Raw genomic sequence first — 21,634 nt, 5'->3', positions numbered from 1 at the left:
TTCGGCTCCCTCTCCTTCGTCCGTCCCTGTCCGAGAACACGGGCCCGGTTCCACGGCCACACACTTGTCAAGAGCCCGCACAGGCGCATGAGCCTAAAATAGTGGCCGGTAGTGGTGGGGCTGAGCCTAAAATAGGGACACCATCCATGCATGCATCAGTTGTGTGTGTATCAGCAGTGTATATATAGGCCGAGACACAAGCTAGAGAGAAGCGTCAAATTAAATTAGTTAACAAACATGTCTGCTCTCCCGCCAAAGATGCGTGTGCTTGCGGCGGTGGTATTAACAGCCTTCGCCGCCGCGGCATCGACGTGCGCGGCCGCCGGCGCAAACAAGCCACTGCTGGTGGAGAACCTGCCCGCCTCCGCCGAGGCGAAGGATTTCATCCGCGCCGGCTGCAACGAGACCTGCATCAGGAGGCCGGATGCCGCCAGGGCGTGCTACGAGCTCCTGCTCCCGTACGCCGCGTCCATCAACAGCAGCTACAACAGGGCCTCCCTCGCCATCACCACCGTCATGGTGTCCAAGCTCACGGACCTCGCCAAGGACCTGCGCTCGTTCGGCGAGGCCGGCAAACTGGAAGGGTGCATCAGGATGCTTGACGAGACCGTCGCCGGGGCCAGGGATCAGGTGCTGCCGGCGCTCGACCGCATAGGCGCCATCGCCGACGACAAGCTGAAAGCCAAGGACCCGGGCTTTCTCCTCGTTTGGAGCTGGTTCGTTGGCGTCGACAACAACTTCGTCAAGTGCTGGGATGGTGGCCTCAAGCGCATCATGGATCGGGTCCCCAGCTCCATCGTGGCGGACCACTCCGAATATGCCGCCGCTGCTATTATCTTCAGGCCCAGGCTCAAGTGGGCTCCTCAATCTCCAGACGGAGAAAACCCATAGGACGTTTTGCATTACCTGCGTCGGTGCCTATCCAAATCAGTCCTATCTCTTCACGTACACTATTTATATTATTCATTATATTCATGGTAATTCTATTCAATAATTAAGGTTCCTTATTCAGTAATAAAGCTATATATATGTATGCATCCATGCATTTGAGTTGATCATTTAATTTTCTGAGCTACTCTGCAACTTGTAATTTATTTATCATTTGAAGAAATAAATTATTGTTTATTTCAGCATCCTATTATTTGTTTCCCGAGCATTTTTTTTATAGCCCCGAGTGTTTCCGTCACTCGGGGAGCTTCGCAGACTATGGACTAGTTTCTTTTGCCGTGTTCCTTTGAGGGTCCGAAGGAAGTGATGATGTTGGTAGTGCGATCATTTAATTTTTATATATGCTTGTTTATGCATATTTAGCACGTGAACGGCACTTGCACAATTGGTCACAGCTAGTGATGTGGATGAGTGAACTGGCACACCATGCAAGGGCGGGTTACCTGTCCACGCGGGAGAACCTGCTCATCCATCGCCCCAAAGGCGTTGCTCACTGCCCCACGACCGCGCGGAGCAAATCCTGGTCCTTGGTGAGCTCGTCGTGTACCCGGCATCCATGCCCGTGCATTTTACGCATCAGCGAAGCTGCAATCCACAGTTCAACATTCATGGCAATAGTATTAAAGATTAGAGACCTACCCTTAGTAGCATCACGAAGGCGGCCCTCAGGTGGCGGCTGAGGCTTGTCCTGAAAAAGACAAAAGGAAAGATGTAAATACACTGAGCATTAGCAAACACTATCATTCTATGGAATCATTTCAGCTAGAGCAGTACATGAATTTCATATGTATCCCATATTACTCAATTTGGTTTAGGACTATCACCTTGGGCGCAGCATGAGTAATCTGACAAAAATCCTCCATACCTCCTGTGACCAATGGGTGCTTCAAAAATGTTTAAAGGTGTTACTCTTTTCAAAGTATAACAATGTGCAATTATAGCTACTGAGTCTAATTTCAGAAAATCTAATTTCCAATACCTGCAATAAGTCTAATTTCCAATACATGTAATAAGTCTGATGCAGCAGATCTCATTTCTGGTTCTCTGAAATAAGAATCAAGATTGTCAAGGTGCTTGAAATTGGAGTCATTTACTAGTTATTATTTCCAAGTGTAGAAAAAGTAAACTGAATTTCCTAGCTGATAAACTTAAAGACAATTTCTTAAAGATCCATGTACCAACAAATGTTGACTGGACAGCACGTAATTGCCTCACAAGCAACAAATTATGTGCTAGTTATTATGGTACAACTTATATTTGGTGTTTATACATGTGCATGCTTCATTGACTTTGTACCCATCTTTAGTCTTAGTAACCAATGAGCAAAGATAATTGAAAGGCTTGGTAAATGAGATAGCAACGCTTTAGGAAGATGGAGCACTTTCCACATCTAACACTTCAAAGTATGTAACAGAAAATAATTGCTTTATTTTAGAAAGTGTTTGCATTTACATCAAACACATGCTAGGACACAGTTATTTTTTAAAAAAAAGAAACATGCTCGTGCAGAAAATGTAATCCACTTCAGTGTCCTATAGCAATTATCATGATTGCAGAGTGTCATACAGCAAGCTTCAATAGCCTCTAAGATTCTAGCACATGGTTGATTTGAGGATTGGTGCAGGCTAATCCTAGACAATTACGCCATGGCTTGTACCACGACAGATCAATTGGTGCCACAGCTGATAAGTTGTAGAGATCAATGACATGTTTTCTTTGCTGCATCTTATAATCAAATAATCACAGCAATGAATTTAACGTAACCAGTTGTTGAGGACAGAATCATATTTTTGTTCTAGTGTTAATTCCATCAAAGATGAGATAATAATTCATTGAACGAAATGGGCCATAAGCATCAGAGCAACACGCTTTTCGCAGTACCACTAATTAGTAATTAGCAACAGCGAAACGACACGATCCTCTAATTAGTAATAGTCAGGATCAAAAGAGACAAATTGTTTAAATGCAGGTGTTAAGGATGATATCAACCAATCCAAAAATTTATTAAAAATGCGTAACTTATCTTTACCAGGCTAATGCATTCTAACGTTTACACCACCTAATGGGCTTGTAAGCATATATTTGAGGGAAAAAAAAGTCAATTATCTTGATTGTACACAGGGGTCATATCCTTCGTGACACTAATCCATGCAATAATCAAATAAGAGGAATTCTTACAAGCCTCAGGCTCAACATGATTACGCAGCATATTACACAAACAAGAAAGCATCCGCAGTAAGCTATTAGAAGTAAAACTAATCCTTAATACATACGACAAACAAGGAGATCCAATATTAGACATGAATATGCCACCGCTGCTATTTTCTTTAGGCCCAGGCCCAACTGGACTCCTCGATCTCCAGATGGAAAAAACCCCTAGGACGTTTTGCATTACCTGCGTCGGTGCCTATCCAAATCAGTCATCTCTCTAGCTTCACGTACACTATTTATATTATTTATTATATTCATGGTAATTCTATTCAATAATTAAGGTTCCTTATTCAGTAATAAAGCTATATGTATGCATCCATGCATTTGCGTTGATCATTTAATTTTCTGAGCTATATTTGTACTCTGCAACTTGTAATTTATTTATCATTTGAAGAAATAAATTATTGTTTATTTCAGTATCCTATTATTTGTTTCTCGAGCATTTTTTACAGTCCCGAGTGTTTCCGGCGCTCCGGAGTTTCGCAGATTATGGTAGTGGTACAGAATTCAATTAGGCTAGGTCGTTTCGCCATGTTCCTTTGAGGTGCTAAAGAAAGTGATGATGTTGGTAGTGTCATCAGCAGTAGGAACGTAGAGTAGGGCTGTGAGTTTACATGTTGATTGCACACGATGGGTGTCTCGTACTGGTATTCTTATTTTGTTAAGTATTTGTACTGGGTTGGTACTAAAGGCTACATTTAGTACCGGTTGGTGAAAGAGTTTTGCGGGGAAAAATATTTTCAACCGCGGAAGGTCTGCACACGTTTGATTTGATCATTGAATTTTTATATAGCTATATATGTACACTACAGCTTGTTTATGCATATTTAGCATGTGAACAGCACTCGCACAATTTTTATATAGCTATATATGTACACTCCAACTTGTTCATGCATATTTTTCACGTGCATTCCACCACTTTACACTACTGGAAAAATAGCGTCCAGTACCGGTTCATAACCCCCGGTTGTGCAACCGGTAATGACCAATCGGTACTAGAGGGGGACCCTTTAGTACCGGTTCAAATAACGGTTGGTATGCCCAACCGGTACTAATTTTTTTTTCTGTTTCCTTATTTCTATTCCCTTATTCTATATTCATATTTGTTTCCTTTACGTATTTCTGTTTCTTTGTTCTACATTGGTACACTAATATATATCTATAATATTACATTTGAGATCTTAGAGAGAACCACTTCTATTAATAATTCAAATATATAAGAAAAGTAAGTACTTGAGTTCATACAACATTACTTGTTTTAGAGAGAAGTTCAAATACATACGGCAAATGTTACGTCCATGCATACCATGGGCTTAGGCTGGATAGCTTACTTAGATATGGAGCATAATTCATATCTACAATTTAAAGTCTATAACGTCGTCAATATAAATTAGAGCATGAACTAGTGCACTCTCTAGTGCTTCAAAATGACACTAATTTGGACAACCATAAATCTCAAACAATAGTGTGTCCGTCGTTTGAGATGCCTTGTACAAAGAGAGCTTAGCCTAGAGTGTGAAATATCTAGTGCGTGTCGGGTATCCAACGCTGTAACTATATCCCAACCTTTCCACGACTTGTTCCAGAATCGCTTGAAAGCTTATTGCTGCAAAGGTTTGATTATAGATATCCTAAAAGAAGAGAATAACATTATGAAATTTAAAAGATGTAACCTAATTAAAGATAAAAGGATGATTAGATCCATACCATGTCATGTTGATTCAGATGACATAGCCTTTCAGCAATCATAATCACACTACTGCTTCCCTCCTCAAGCGCATTTATTTTAAATATAAGTAGTGTGGCAAAAAGTATCCATGATCATTTAGCTGTTGCAGGCATACCTCCACAACGGTCCTTTAAAAAGTTAGAATGGTAAAGATTAGAAAACACGAACGTTATCCAATGTTTTACCGACTTTTGAAGCTTGTAAAGGGCACGCAACCTAGCTTCATCGGTCAATTCTTGCACAACCTATTGCGTCGTCATCTTTATCCTTGGACAACCTACCTTCGTCGGTCAATTCTTTATGCTGTGTCCTCTCCATGTTAAAAGAAATTGTAACGAGCGCGCAACCCAAGATTAATTTAAATATATTAATCTTTGGCCCATACTTGATCTAAGAATTTAGAAGTTATCATGATACCAAACCAATTTCATATCATTAGATTCGTATACGGAATCACTTCCATACATTTTAGGATTATATATATTACAATCTTACTTATTATTAAAGTGAGAAACACTTCTACCCACTCTTTTTTTGTCCAACCTAATCTCATTGACAGGTGGATCTAGTCATTGATTTATTGTGATTTAGGCCATTAACACATGGGTCCCGGAATCCACTCCGTTTACGAGCGAATCATCCCAGTCCGCGGCTTCCTCCCCACCCATCCAGCACTCCGGCCACCCCTGCCTCTCGCCCGAGCCTCCTCCTCCGCCCGTCCCTACCTCTCCCGCTCTCCGGTGGCCGCGGCCACCCTCCCTGCCAATCCCTGCCTCTTCGGCCGCGCAACGCCGTTCGGCTCCCTCTCCTCCGTCCGTCCCTGTCCGAGAACACGGGCCCGGTTCCACGGCCACACACTTGTCAAGAGCCCGCACAGGCGCATGAGCCTAAAATAGTGGCCGGTAGTGGTGGGGCTGAGCCTAAAATAGGGACACCATCCATGCATGCATCAGTTGTGTGTGTATCAGCAGTGTATATATAGGCCGAGACACAAGCTAGAGAGAAGCGTCAAATTAAATTAGTTAACAAACATGTCTGCTCTCCCGCCAAAGATGCATGTGCTTGCGGCGGTGGTATTAACAGCCTTCGCCGCCGCGGCATCGACGTGCGCGGCCGCCGGCGCAAACAAGCCACTGCTGGTGGAGAACCTGCCCGCCTCCGCCGAGGCGAAGGATTTCATCCGCGCCGGCTGCAACGAGACCTGCATCAGGAGGCCGGATGCCGCCAGGGCGTGCTACGAGCTCCTGCTCCCGTACGCCGCGTCCATCAACAGCAGCTACAACAGGGCCTCCCTCGCCATCACCACCGTCATGGTGTCCAAGCTCACGGACCTCGCCAAGGACCTGCGCTCGTTCGGCGAGGCCGGCAAACTGGAAGGGTGCATCAGGATGCTTGACGAGACCGTCGCCGGGGCCAGGGATCAGGTGCTGCCGGCGCTCGACCGCATAGGCGCCATCGCCGACGACAAGCTGAAAGCCAAGGACCCGGGCTTTCTCCTCGTTTGGAGCTGGTTCGTTGGCGTCGACAACAACTTCGTCAAGTGCTGGGATGGTGGCCTCAAGCGCATCATGGATCGGGTCCCCAGCTCCATCGTGGCGGACCACTCCGAATATGCCGCCGCTGCTATTATCTTCAGGCCCAGGCTCAAGTGGGCTCCTCAATCTCCAGACGGAGAAAACCCATAGGACGTTTTGCATTACCTGCGTCGGTGCCTATCCAAATCAGTCCTATCTCTTCACGTACACTATTTATATTATTCATTATATTCATGGTAATTCTATTCAATAATTAAGGTTCCTTATTCAGTAATAAAGCTATATATATGTATGCATCCATGCATTTGAGTTGATCATTTAATTTTCTGAGCTACTCTGCAACTTGTAATTTATTTATCATTTGAAGAAATAAATTATTGTTTATTTCAGCATCCTATTATTTGTTTCCCGAGCATTTTTTTTATAGCCCCGAGTGTTTCCGTCACTCGGGGAGCTTCGCAGACTATGGACTAGTTTCTTTTGCCGTGTTCCTTTGAGGGTCCGAAGGAAGTGATGATGTTGGTAGTGCGATCATTTAATTTTTATATATGCTTGTTTATGCATATTTAGCACGTGAACGGCACTTGCACAATTGGTCACAGCTAGTGATGTGGATGAGTGAACTGGCACACCATGCAAGGGCGGGTTACCTGTCCACGCGGGAGAACCTGCTCATCCATCGCCCCAAAGGCGTTGCTCACTGCCCCACGACCGCGCGGAGCAAATCCTGGTCCTTGGTGAGCTCGTCGTGTACCCGGCATCCATGCCCGTGCATTTTACGCATCAGCGAAGCTGCAATCCACAGTTCAACATTCATGGCAATAGTATTAAAGATTAGAGACCTACCCTTCCCATATTACTCAATTTGGTTTAGGACTATCACCGTGGGCGCAGCATGAGTAATCTGACAAAAATCCTCCATACCTCCTGTGACCAATGGGTGCTTCAAAAATCTTTAAAGGTGTTACTCTTTTCAAAGTATAACAATGTGCAATTATAGCTACTGAGTCTAATTTCAGAAATCTAATTTCCAATACCTGCAATAAGTCTAATTTCCAATACCTGTAATAAGTCTGATGCAGCAGATCTCATTTCTGGTTCTCTAAAATAAGAATCAAGATTGTCAAGGTGCTTGAAATTGGAGTCATTTACTAGTTATTATTTCCAAGTGTAGAAAAAGTAAACTGAATTTCCTAGCTGATAAACTTAAAGACAATTTCTTAAAGATCCATGTACCAACAAATGTTGACTGGACAGCACGTAATTGCCTCACAAGCAACAAATTATGTGCTAGTTATTATGGTACAACTTATATTTGGTGTTTATACATGTGCATGCTTCATTGACTTTGTACCCATCTTTAGTCTTAGTAACCAATGAGCAAAGATAATTGAAAGGCTTGGTAAATGAGATAGCAACGCTTTAGGAAGATGGAGCACTTTCCACATCTAACACTTCAAAGTATGTAACAGAAAATAATTGCTTTATTTTAGAAAGTGTTTGCATTTACATCAAACACATGCTAGGACACAGTTATTTTTTAAAAAAAAAGAAACATGCTCGTGCAGAAAATGTAATCCACTTCAGTGTCCTATAGCAATTATCATGATTGCATAGTGTCATACAGCAAGCTTCAACTGCCTCTAAGATTCTAGCACATGGTTGATTTGTGGACTGGTGCAGGCTAATCCTAGACAATTACGCCATGGCTTGTACCACGACTGATCAATTGGTGCCACAGCTGATAAGTTGTAGAGATCAATGACATGTTTTCTTTGCGGCATCTTATAATCAAATAATCACAGCAATGAATTTAAAGTAACCAGTTGTTGAGGACAGAATCATATTTTCATTCTAGTGTTAATTCCATCAAAGATGAGATAATAATTCATTGAACGAAATGGGTCATAAGCATCAGAGCAACACGCTTTTCGCAGTACCACTAATTAGTAATTAGCAACAGCGAAACGACACGATCCTCTAATTAGTAAAAGTCTGGATCAAAAGAGACAAATTGTTTAAATGCAGGTGTTAAGGATGATATCAACCAATCCAAAAATTTATTAAAAATGCGTAACTTATCTTTACCAGGCTAATGCATTCTAACGTTTACACCACCTAATGGGCTTGTAAGCATATATTTGAGGAAAAAAAAGTGAATTATCTTGATTGTACACAGGGTTCATATCCTTCATGACACTAATCCATGCAATAATCAAATAAGAGGAATTCTTACAAGCGTCAGGCTCAACATGATTACGCAGCATATTACACAAACAAGAAAGCATCTGCAGTAAGCTATTAGAAGTAAAACTAATCCTTAATACATATGACAAACAAGGAGATCCAATATTAGACATGAATATGCCACCGCTGCTATTTTCTTTAGGCCCAGGCCCAACTGGACTCCTCGATCTCCAGACGGAAAAAACCCCTAGGACGTTTTGCATTACCTGCGTCGGTGCCTATCCAAATCAGTCATCTCTCTAGCTTCACGTACACTATTTATATTATTTATTATATTCATGGTAATTCTATTCAATAATTAAGGTTCCTTATTCAGTAATAAAGCTATATGTATGCATCTATGCATTTGCGTTGATCATTTAATTTTCTGAGCTATATTTGTACTCTGCAACTTGTAATTTATTTATCATTTGAAGAAATAAGTTATTGTTTATTTCAGTATCCTATTTTTTTGTTTCTCGAGCATTTTTTACAGTCCCGAGTGTTTCCGGCGCTCGGGAGTTTCGCGGATTATGGTAGTGGTACAGAATTCAATTATCTTCTAGGGAAAATTCAAACTTCTATCTCCAAATTACAACATAATAATTACAATAATATTTAAATTTGGTCAGAAAATTCTACAAATTGACATGACAACATATTTTGGACCTATAATCTTGTCATAAAAGTTTTACAAGGTTTTATTAAAGATGTATTATATATTATTTACAAATGGATACATCTCTCACATAGTTTATACTAACTCAAGTCAAACTTTGAGACTTAAGTAGCATTTTACATGTTCGAACTCGTATGCACCTCAAAATTGGACACAACCTTACCTTTACCTTGTTGTTGACATTTGTGGATTTACATTGCTACTTGGTGTGCAAAAAAGTTATTTTTCTATTTTTTTTAACTAACTAATTAATACACCCTTTGAAGTAACTTGCAAAATAATTATTTTATATACCCTAATTACAGTTTACATGTAATAGACAACATCTAAGTTGTCATGTAGGAGAATTTCTACGTGCTTAACAGATTTAGTATTTTCTATCATTTAAATGAATTTCTACGTGCTTATCGAAAGTAATTCTAAGTTGAACTACGTGTACCTCCAATAAGATTAAAGAAATACAAAAAACTTATATTTAGGCTTGTATGTTCAGTTCTAGTCCATGTCTTGGAGATATATAAAATAATTCAATTGTCTTCTAGGAAAAATTCAAACTTCTATATCCAAATGACCACATAATAATTACAATAATATCTAAATTTGGTCAGAAAATTCTACAAATTGACATGACAACATATTTTGGGTCTATAAGCTTGTCATAAAAGTTTTACCAGATTTTATTAAAGATGTACTATATATTTTTTACAAATGGATACATCTCTCGCATAGTTTCTGCTAACTCAAGTCAAACTTTGAGATTTAAATAGCATTTTACATGTTCGAACTCGTATGCACCTCAAAATTGGACACAACCTTACCTTTACCTTGTTGTTGACATTTGTGGATTTACATTGCCACTTGTTGTGCAAAAAAGTTATTTTTCTATTTTTTAACTAACTAATTATACACCCTTTGAAGTAACTTGCAAAATAATTATTGTATATACCCCTAATTATATTTTTACATGTAATAGACAACATCTAAATTGTCATGTAGGAGTTTAAGAATTTTTTAACAGATTTAGTATTTTCTATCATTTAAACAAATTTGTACGTGCTCATCGAAAGTAATTCCAAGTTAAACCATGTGTACCTCCAAAAAGATTAAAAAATGCATAAAAATTTATATTTAAGCTTGTATGTTCAATTCTAACCCATGCCTTGAAGATATATAAAATAATTTAATTATCTTGTATGGACAATTCAAACTTCTATCTTCAAATTACCATATAATAATTAAAATAATAACTTCTTCGTGTTTGGCTCCAAGGTGAAATTTGTTGGTGGGTTTTGTTGCTAGGATACTTGTGAGCAACTTTGGTATGATCCTCCATCAAATCCCTCACGGATTTGGTGTGAATTTGAAGTTTTTCTAAAAATTGTGTTTTTGGTAGGGTTTTGTTTTTCTCCAAAATCCACGACTTTTGAGGGAGCATTTTAGATTTGAAGGTTGGGCGGAGTTCTTGTGTTCTTCCTTCTTTTCTTCTGTTCCTGGTTGTTTCTCTCGTGCAGGAGGCTTCGCCCGGCGAGGGAGGCAACGAGCGCTCGGTCGCGCGCGTGCGTGCCGCGTCCACCAGCGCAAAGCAGCCAGGCCCAGCGAGCAGAGCCAGGCGGGCCAGGCGAACAGCAGCAGCGCAGCAGGCCCAGCGCTATCAGGCCGGGAGCAGCAGGCCGAGCGGGCTGCACAGCAGCTCCAGCTCGCGAAGCAGGCCAGCAGCGCACGGTGGGTGGCTTGCAGCCCAGGTGGACAGCGCCACCAGGCCAGCGGATCAAGACTCCAACAGGCAAGCCGAGCGGCCCACGCAGGTAAGCAGCTCAAACAGCAGAATTTCTCAAAAGAAATGTCATTGTTATGCTACAGTAAGTAATCAGTGCAAGCCAATTTAGGCTCTATCTTTTCGTTGAACAATTCATGCTGTGTGAGCTTGTTTAGTGTGAGCTTGTTTAGCAGAACCGGCCCAGGCAACCCGCGCACACGAGCAGGCCGAAGCTTGTGTCAAAAATTCCTTTTTCCTTTTTTTAAATTTTATTTGCTCCCTATAATTCTAAATTTGTTAATCACGACGAATTTATTATAACATCACAGGTTTTGGAAGGTGACGGATTTATTATAACATCACAGGTTTGGGACCGCTTTGTGACGAATTTATTATAACGTCACAGGTTTTGGACCGCTTCGTGATAAATTTGATAAAACGCCACAGGTTTTGGGCCGCTTCGTGATAAAATTGATAAAACGTCACTGTATTACGGGCCTCATATCCACTTTAACAGATTCGTGACATGAAATTGAAAATCATCACAGATTGTGTACAATTAGTGATGTTCTCTGAAAACGTCACATAAAATTCGTCATAGATTAATAGGTTTCTTGTAGTGGAGTGCACTCCCCTATGACGCCATCTCCTGGACGTCGTTGAGGGAAAATAGTGCCTTGCCGGGCTGTTGAGGATGCTCCAAGTGAGCGTGGGGCCCCTGCTCGGCGTGGGCGCCACCCCGGCTAGTGCCACCTGAAGTCGGGAGGCACGGTCGAGTGCGGTCCACACAGATGCTGCCTCCACGCCGCCATCAGTGGCAGCCGCCTCCGATAATGAGGAGTCCGCCAGGACCACCACCTCCAAAGTCACCGCCTCGGCCGCTGAGCTCTCGCCTTCCCCCTCTAAAGGGATGGCAAAGGGTAGCGAGGCGATTGATGGTGGAGGAGGGTGGGCCACCATGACGAGCAGGGCGACTGCTGGAATGATCGAAACCTCCGGCGTCGCCACACCGGTCCCCTTGCTGGTGGCCGGCGACAGCCAAGTCATCGGTCCCTCGAAGCCCATCAACGCGGGCAACACTGCGAGTACAAAAAAATACTCTAAAATATATGCATCATGGATCTTGTTTTGTAGATCTCATCACAAGAAATGCATTAGTGAAAATAGAATTGAAAATGGACACTCCATTAGAAAGTTATCGCATTTTTTAAAGTGAAACCAAAAGCATGGGTTGTAGTAGCCCACAGGCCGTGCGCAGGTCGTGCGCTGGTGCAATCCCGCGCGCAGTAGCTTTTTCCATTTAAATATCACCCAACATGGATGGCATATCGCATTTTCATTGAGCAAAGATATATAAAATGCATGTCCATGTGGCAATAAATAAAGATCCGGTCAGCAAGGGCCTATTTTTGAAAAATTTCACCATATGAGAGGTCACCCTTCCACCACTGGATCAGCGGATTCTCCTCCCCTCCGCCAGTTCCTTCTCCCACCACATCGCCACATCCATCTGAGGCTGAGGCCTCGGCCCCAGCAGTGGGCGGGGGCGGCGACAGAGGCGGTGGAAGGAGGCGCGTGGGTGAGGGGCTCTTGGCCGCCATCCCGAGCAGCCCCATCCCCCACGAATTGCGTTGGTGGCTGCTGATCCGCTCCCTAACCCTCCACCACCTGCGGCGAAGGAAGAAGAGGAGGAAGCGATGGCCTCATCGAGCACGGAGGCGCCCGAGCGGAAGGAGATGGAGCGGCGCACAGAGTTGAACAGATCGTGGAACCCGCCGCCACCTCGAGGGTCGAGAGTGGGGGATCGGGTCAGCGTGGACGACGGGGAGGGAAGCGGACGCCGGATAGGATGGAGGGAAGTGGATGGGTGGTTCCAGATAGGATGGAAGGAAGCGAATGGTCGAGAGTGGGGGATCGGGTCGGCGTGGAAGGCGGGGAGGGAAGCGAACACCGGATAGGACGAAGGGAAGCGGATGGACGGTTCCGGATAGGACAGGTGGACATCGGATAGGACGGAGGGAAGTAGATGGGCGGGAAAAAAAAGAATCAGAGGATGCCGGTTCGTTGTAACGTGGGAACAATGGAGCGGAGGGTGAACGACATACGAAGCTTTTCCGCTCTTTAGTTTTTTTATATAAGTATCGTGCCTGTGCGGTACTACGAGCAACCAAAATCATATATTTGAGAATTTTGTTTCATGAAAATTTGTATAGCCAATTGGAAGTTGTTCAGTAGCTTTTGCGATAGAAAAAGAAGCAGTTATTTGCTTCTTGCATCCCACCCTTAAAATTTCAGATTCTCATGGAAGTAACAAAATCAGAAGTCCTTATTCAGTACACAAAAATAGTTCAAAATACAAGAATCACACCTTGCAGCTTGTAATACGTGGTAAAAGTATTACTGCATGTAGCTTCTAGTACAATTAGTTATTAGCACACCTTGCAGCACGAGATTGTGTACATGATGTCCATTAGAAACTAAATGTACTGATGATATATTCAACTCATATTGATATGTGTCAGCTTAAATTTACTTTGATAGCTGCATCCTATTAGATCTTGCAGAGATGAAAGACATTAATCCTAGACAATTACACCATGGCTTGTACCACGACAGATCAATTGGTGAATGGGCAGTACCACAGCTGATAAGTTGTAGAGATCAATGACATGTTTTCTTTGCTGCATCTTATAATCAAATAATCACAGCAATGAATTTAATGTAACCAGTTGTTGGATGAGATAATAATTCATTGAACGAAATGGGCCATAAGCATCAGAGCAACACGCTTTTCGCAGTATCACTAATTAGTAATTAGCAACAGCGAAACGACACGATCCTCTAATTAGTAATAGTCAGGATCAAAAGAGACAAATTGTTTAAATGCAGGTGTTAAGGATGATATCAACCAATCCAAAAATTTATTAAAAATGCGTAACTTATCTTTACCAGGCTAATGCATTCTAACGTTTACACCACCTAATGGGCTTGTAAGCATATATTTGAGGAAAAAAAAGTGAATTATCTTGATTGTACACAGGGTTCATATCCTTCATGACACTAATCCATGCAATAATCAAATAAGAGGAATTCTTACAAGCCTCAGGCTCAACATGATTACGCAGCATATTACACAAACAAGAAAGCATCTGCAGTAAGCTATTAGAAGTAAAACTAATCCTTAATACATACGACAAACAAGGAGATCCAATATTAGACATGAATATGCCACCGCTGCTATTTTCTTTAGGCCCAGGCCCAACTGGACTCCTCGATCTCCAGATGGAAAAAACCCCTAGGACGTTTTGCATTACCTGCGTCGGTGCCTATCCAAATCAGTCATCTCTCTAGCTTCACGTACACTATTTATATTATTTATTATATTCATGGTAATTCTATTCAATAATTAAGGTTCCTTATTCAGTAATAAAGCTATATGTATGCATCTATGCATTTGCGTTGATCATTTAATTTTCTGAGCTATATTTGTACTCTGCAACTTGTAATTTATTTATCATTTGAAGAAATAAGTTATTGTTTATTTCAGTATCCTATTATTTGTTTCTCGAGCATTTTTTACAGTCCCGAGTGTTTCCGGCGCTCGGGAGTTTCGCGGATTATGGTAGTGGTACAGAATTCAATTAGGCTAGGTCGTTTGGCCATGTTCCTTTGAGGTGCTAAAGAAAGTGATGATGTTGGTAGTGTGATCAGCAGTAGGAACCTAGAGTAGGGCTGTGAGTTTACATGTTGATTGCACACGATGGGTGTCTCGTACTGGTATTCTTATTTTGTTAAGCATTTGTACTGGGTTGGTACTAAAGGCTACATTTAGTACCGGTTGGTGAAAGAGTTTTGCTGGGAAAAATATTTTCAACCGCGGAAGGTCAGCACACGCTTTGATTTGATCACTGAATTTTTATATAGCTATATATGTACACTACAGCTTGTTTATGCACATTTAGCATGTGAACAGCACTCGCACAATTTTTATATAGCTATATATGTACACTACAACTTGTTCACGCATATTTTTCACGTGCATTCCACCACTTTACACTACTGGAAAAATAGCGTCCAGTACCGGTTCATAACCCCCCCCCCCCGGTTGTGCAACCGGTACTGGCCAATCGGTACTAGAGGGGGACCCTTTAGTACCGGTTCAAATAACGGTTGGTATGCCTAACCGGTACTAATTTTTTTTCTTTTTCCTTATTTCTATTCCCTTATTCTATATTCATATTTGTTTCCTTTACCTATTTCTGTTTCTTTGTTCTACATTGGTACACTAATATATATCTATAATATTACATTTGAGATCTTAGAGAGAACCACTTCTATTAATAATTCAAATACATAAGAAAAGTAAGTACTTGAGTTCATACAACATTACTTGTTTTAGAGAGAAGTTCAAATACATACGGCAAATGTTACGTCCATGCATACCATGGGCTTAGTCTGGATAGCTTACTTAGATATGGAGCATAATTCATATCTACAATTTAAAGTCTATAACGTCGTCAATATAAATTAGAGCATGAACTAGTGCACTCTCTAGTGCTTCAAAATGACACTAATTTGGACAACCATAAATCTCAAACAATAGTGTGTCCGTCGTTTGAGATGCCTTGTACAAAGAGGGCTTAGCCTAGAGTGTGAAATATCTAGTGCGTGTCGGGTATCCAACGCTGTAACTATATCCCAACCTTTCCACGACTTGTTCCAGAATCGCTTGAAAGCTTATTGCCGCAAAGGTTTGATTATAGATATCCTAAAAGAAGAGAATAACATTATGAAATTTAAAAGATGTAACCTAATTAAAGATAAAAGGATGATTAGATCCATACCATGTCATGTTGATTCAGATGACATAGCCTTTCAGCAATCATAATCACACTACTGCTTCCCTCCTCAAGCGCATTTATTTTAAATATAAGTAGTGTGGCAAAAAGTATCCATGATCATTTAGCTGTTGCAGGCATACCTCCACAGCGGTCCTTTAAAAAGTTAGAATGGTAAAGATTAGAAAACACGAACGTTATCCAATGTTTTACCGACTTTTGAAGCTTGTAAAGGGCACGCAACCTAGCTTCGTCGGTCAATTCTTGGACAACCTATTGCGTCGTCGTCTTTATCCTTGGACAACCTACCTTCGTCGGTCAATTCTTTATGCTGTGTCCTCTCCATGTTATAAGAAATTGTAAGGAGCGCGCAACCCAAGATTAATTTAAATATATTAATCTTTGGCCCATACTTGATCTAAGAATTTAGAAGTTATCATGATACCAAACCAATTTCATATCATTAGATTCGTATACGGAATCACTTCCATACATTTTAGGATTATATATATTACAATCTTACTTATTATTAAAGTGAGAAACACTTCTACCCACTTTTTTTTTGTCCAACCTAATCTCATTGACAGGTGGATCTAGTCATTGATTTATTGTGATTTAGGCCATTAACACATGCGTCCCGGAATCCACTCCGTTTACGAGCGAATCGTCCCAGTCCGCAGCTTCCTCCCCACCCATCCAGCACTCCGGCCACCCCTGCCTCTCGCCCGAGCCTCCTCCTCCGCCCGTCCCTACCTCTCCCGCTCTCCGGTGGCCGCGGCCACCCTCCCTGCCCATCCCTGCCTCTTCGGCCGCGCAACGCCGTTCGGCTCCCTCTCCTCCGTCCGTCCCTGTCCGAGAACACGGGCCCGGTTCCACGGCCACACACTTGTCAAGAGCCCGCACAGGCGCATGAGCCTAAAATAGTGGCCGGTAGTGGTGGGGCTGAGCCTAAAATAGGGACAGCATGCATGCATGCATCAGTTGTGTGTGTATCAGCAGTGTATATATAGGCCGAGACACAAGCTAGAGAGAAGCGTCAAATTAAATTAGTTAACAAACATGTCTGCTCTCCCGCCAAAGATGCGTGTGCTTGCGGCGGTGGTATTAACAGCCTTCGCCGCCGCGGCATCGAGGTGCGCGGCCGCAGGCGCAAACAAGCCACTGCTGGTGGAGAACCTGCCCGCCTCCGCCGAGGCGAAGGATTTCATCCGCGCCGGCTGCAACGAGACCTGCATCAGGAGGCCGGATGCCGCCAGGGCGTGCTACGAGCTCCTGCTCCCGTACGCCGCGTCCATCAACAGCAGCTACAACAGGGCCTCCCTCGCCATCGTCACCGTCATGGTGTCCAAGCTCGCGGACCTCGCCAAGGACCTGCGCTCGTTCGGCGAGGCTGGCAAACTGGAAGGGTGCATCAGGATGCTTGACGAGACCGTCGCCGGGGCCAGGGATCAGGCGCTGCCGGCGCTCGGCCGCATAAGCGCCATCGCCGACGACAAGCTAAAAGCCAAGGACCCGGACTTTCTCCTCGTCTGGAACTGGCTCCGCGACGTCGACATCAACTTCGTCAAGTGCTGGGATGGTGGCCTCAAGCGCATCATGGATCGGGTCCCCAGCTCCATCGTGGCGGACCACTCCGAATATGCCGCCGCTGCTATTATCTCCAGGCCCAGGCTCAAGTGGGCTCCTCAATCTCCAGACGGAGAAAACCCATAGGACGTTTTGCATTACCTGCATCGGTGCCTATCCAAATCAGTCCTATCTCTTCATGTACACTATTTATATTATTCATTATATTCATGGTAATTCTATTCAATAATTAAGATTCCTTATTCAGTAATAAAGCTATATATATGTATGCTTCCATGCATTTGAGTTGATCATTTAATTTTCTGAGCTACTCTACAACTTGTAATTTATTTATCATTTGAAGAAATAAATTATTGTTTATTTCAGCATCCTATTATTTGTTTCCCGAGCATTTTTTTTATAGCCCCGAGTGTTTCCGTCACTCGGGGAGCTTCGCAGATTATGGTAGTGGTACAGTATTCAACGAGACTAGTTTCTTTTGCCGTGTTCCTTTGAGGGTCCGAAGGAAGTGATGATGTTGGTAGTGCGATCATTTAATTTTTATATATGCTTGTTTATGCATATTTAGCACGTGAACGGCACTTGCACAATTGGTCACAGCTAGTGATGTGGATGAGTGAACTGGCACACCATGCAAGGGCGGGTTACCTGTCCACGCGGGAGAACCTGCTCATCCATCGCCCCAAAGGCGTTGCTCACTGCCCCACGACCGCGCGGAGCAAATCCTGGTCCTTGGCGAGCTCGTCATGTACCCGGCATCCATGCCCGTGCATTTTACGCATCAGCGAACCTGCAATCCACAGTTCAACATTCATGGCAATAGTATTAAAGATTAGAGACCTACCCTTAGTAGCATCACGAAGGCGGCCCTCAGGTGGCGGCTGAGGCTTGTCCTGAAAAAGACAAAAGGAAAGATGTAAATACACTGAGCATTAGCAAACACTATCATTCTATGGAATCATTTCAGCTAGAGCAGTACATGAATTTCATATGTATCCCATATTACTCAATTTGGTTTAGGACTATCACCTTGGGCGCAGCATGAGTAATCTGACAAAAATCCTCCATACCTCCTGTGACCAATGGGTGCTTCAAAAATGTTTAAAGGTGTTACTCTTTTCAAAGTATAACAATGTGCAATTATAGCTACTGAGTCTAATTTCAGAAAATCTAATTTCCAATACCTGCAATAAGTCTAATTTCCAATACATGTAATAAGTCTGATGCAGCAGATCTCATTTCTGGTTCTCTGAAATAAGAATCAAGATTGTCAAGGTGCTTGAAATTGGAGTCATTTACTAGTTATTATTTCCAAGTGTAGAAAAAGTAAACTGAATTTCCTAGCTGATAAACTTAAAGACAATTTCTTAAAGATCCATGTACCAACAAATGTTGACTGGACAGCACGTAATTGCCTCACAAGCAACAAATTATGTGCTAGTTATTATGGTACAACTTATATTTGGTGTTTATACATGTGCATGCTTCATTGACTTTGTACCCATCTTTAGTCTTAGTAACCAATGAGCAAAGATAATTGAAAGGCTTGGTAAATGAGATAGCAACGCTTTAGGAAGATGGAGCACTTTCCACATCTAACACTTCAAAGTATGTAACAGAAAATAATTGCTTTATTTTAGAAAGTGTTTGCATTTACATCAAACACATGCTAGGACACAGTTATTTTTTTAAAAAAAGAAACATGCTCGTGCAGAAAATGTAATCCACTTCAGTGTCCTATAGCAATTATCATGATTGCAGAGTGTCATACAGCAAGCTTCAACTGCCTCTAAGATTCTAGCACATGGTTGATTTGAGGATTGGTGCAGGCTAATCCTAGACAATTACGCCATGGCTTGTACCACGACTGATCAATTGGTGCCACAGCTGATAAGTTGTAGAGATCAATGACATGTTTTCTTTGCTGCATCTTATAATCAAATAATCACAGCAATGAATTTAACGTAACCAGTTGTTGAGGACAGAATCATATTTTTGTTCTAGTGTTAATTCCATCAAAGATGAGAAAATAATTCATTGAACGAAATGGGCCATAAGCATCAGAGCAACACGCTTTTCGCAGTACCACTAATTAGTAATTAGCAACAGCGAAATGACACGATCCTCTAATTAGTAATAGTCAGGATCAAAAGAGACAAATTGTTTAAATGCAGGTGTTAAGGATGATATCAACCAATCCAAAAATTTATTAAAAATGCATAACTTATCTTTACCAGGCTAATGCAGTCTAACTTTTACACCACCTAATGGGCTGGTAAGCATATATTTGAGAAAAAAAAAGTGAATTATCTTGATTGTACACAGGGGTCATATCCTTCATGACACTAATCCATGCAGTAATTAAATAAGAGGAATTCTTACAAGCCTCAGGCTCAACATGATTACGCAGCATATTACACAAACAAGAAAGCATCTGCAGTAAGCTATTAGAAGTGAAACTAATCCTTAATGCATACAACAAACAAGGAGATCCAATATTAGACATGAATATGCCACCGCTGCTATTTTCTTTAGGCCCAGGCCCAACTGGACTCCTCGATCTCCAGATGGAAAAAACCCCTAGGACGTTTTGCATTACCTGCGTCGGTGCTTATCCAATCAGTCATCTCTCTAGCTTCACGTACACTATTTATATTATTTATTATATTCATGGTAATTCTATTCAATAATTAAGGTTCCTTATTCAGTAATAAAGCTATATGTATGCATCCATGCATTTGCGTTGATCATTTAATTTTCTGAGCTATATTTGTACTCTGCAACTTGTAATTTATTTATCGTTTGAAGAAATAAATTATTGTTTATTTCAGTATCCTATTATTTGTTTCTCGAGCATTTTTTACAGTCCCGAGTGTTTCCGGCGCTCGGGAGTTTCGCGGATTATGGTAGTGGTACAGAATTCAATTATCTTCTAGGGAAAATTCAAACTTCTATCTCCAAATTACAACATAATAATTACAATAATATCTAAATTTAGTCAGAAAATTCTACAAATTGACATGACAACATATTTTGGACCTATAATCTTGTCATAAAAGTTTTACAAGGTTTTATTAAAGATGTATTATATATTATTTACAAATGGATACATCTCTCACATAGTTTATACTAACTCAAGTCAAACTTTGAGACTTAAGTAGCATTTTACATGTTCGAACTCGTATGCACCTCAAAATTGGACACAACCTTACCTTTACCTTGTTGTTGACATTTGTGGATTTACATTGCTACTTGGTGTGCAAAAAAGTTATTTTTCTATTTTTTAACTAACTAATTAATACACCCTTTGAAGTAACTTGCAAAATAATTATTTTATATACCCTAATTACAGTTTACATGTAATAGACAACATCTAAGTTGTCATGTAGGAGTTTCAAGAATCTTTTAACAGATTTAGTATTTTCTATCATTTAAATGAATTTCTACGTGCTTATCGAAAGTAATTCTAAGTTGAACTACGTGTACCTCCAATAAGATTAAAGAAATACAAAAAACTTATATTTAGGCTTGTACGTTCAATTCTAGTCCATGTCTTGGAGATATATAAAATAATTCAATTGTCTTCTAGGAAAAATTCAAACTTCTATATCCAAATTACCACATAATAATTACAATAATATCTAAATTTGGTCAGAAAATTCTACAAATTGACATGACAACATATTTTGGGTCTATAAGCTTGTCATAAAAGTTTTACCAGATTTTATTAAAGATGTACTATATATTTTTTACAAATGGATACATCTCTCGCATAGTTTCTGCTAACTCAAGTCAAACTTTGAGATTTAAATAGCATTTTACATGTTCGAACTCGTATGCACCTCAAAATTGGACACAACCTTACCTTTACCTTGTTGTTGACATTTGTGGATTTACATTGCCACTTGTTGTGCAAAAAAGTTATTTTTCTATTTTTTAACTAACTAATTATACACCCTTTGAAGTAACTTGCAAAATAATTATTGTATATACCCCTAATTATATTTTTACATGTAATAGACAACATCTAAATTGTCATGTAGGAGTTTAAGAATTTTTTAACAGATTTAGTATTTTCTATCATTTAAATAAATTTGTACGTGCTCATCGAAAGTAATTCCAAGT

At 41.2% G+C, this 21,634-nt stretch overlaps 3 protein-coding genes across 3 annotated transcripts; all 3 read left to right on the top strand.

Annotated features, from left to right (window-relative positions):
* Positions 1-258: 258 nt before the first annotated feature.
* On the top strand, positions 259-891 carry LOC101782945 (uncharacterized protein Os08g0218700/LOC_Os08g12160). The gene has a single exon (XM_004964094.1). It carries the CDS (start codon positions 259-261, stop codon positions 889-891), a length of 633 nt encoding a protein of 210 aa, XP_004964151.1.
* Positions 892-5,940: 5,049 nt separating this feature from the next.
* On the top strand, positions 5,941-6,573 carry LOC101782533 (uncharacterized protein Os08g0218700/LOC_Os08g12160). The gene has a single exon (XM_004964093.2). It carries the CDS (start codon positions 5,941-5,943, stop codon positions 6,571-6,573), a length of 633 nt encoding a protein of 210 aa, XP_004964150.2.
* Positions 6,574-16,969: 10,396 nt separating this feature from the next.
* Positions 16,970-17,806, top strand: LOC101775510 (uncharacterized protein Os08g0218700/LOC_Os08g12160). The gene has a single exon (XM_004962975.1). The coding sequence runs from the start codon at positions 16,982-16,984 to the stop codon at positions 17,633-17,635; it is 654 nt and encodes a 217-aa protein (XP_004963032.1). The 5' UTR covers positions 16,970-16,981; the 3' UTR covers positions 17,636-17,806.
* The last annotated feature ends 3,828 nt before the right edge of the window (positions 17,807-21,634 follow it).

This window comes from Setaria italica, chromosome III (genome assembly GCF_000263155.2).
Source record: "Setaria italica strain Yugu1 chromosome III, Setaria_italica_v2.0, whole genome shotgun sequence".
NCBI classification, from domain to species: domain Eukaryota; kingdom Viridiplantae; phylum Streptophyta; class Magnoliopsida; order Poales; family Poaceae; genus Setaria; species Setaria italica.
The sequence above is the reverse complement of the archived record's forward strand: the minus strand, read 5'-3'. Positions and strand labels throughout refer to the sequence as shown.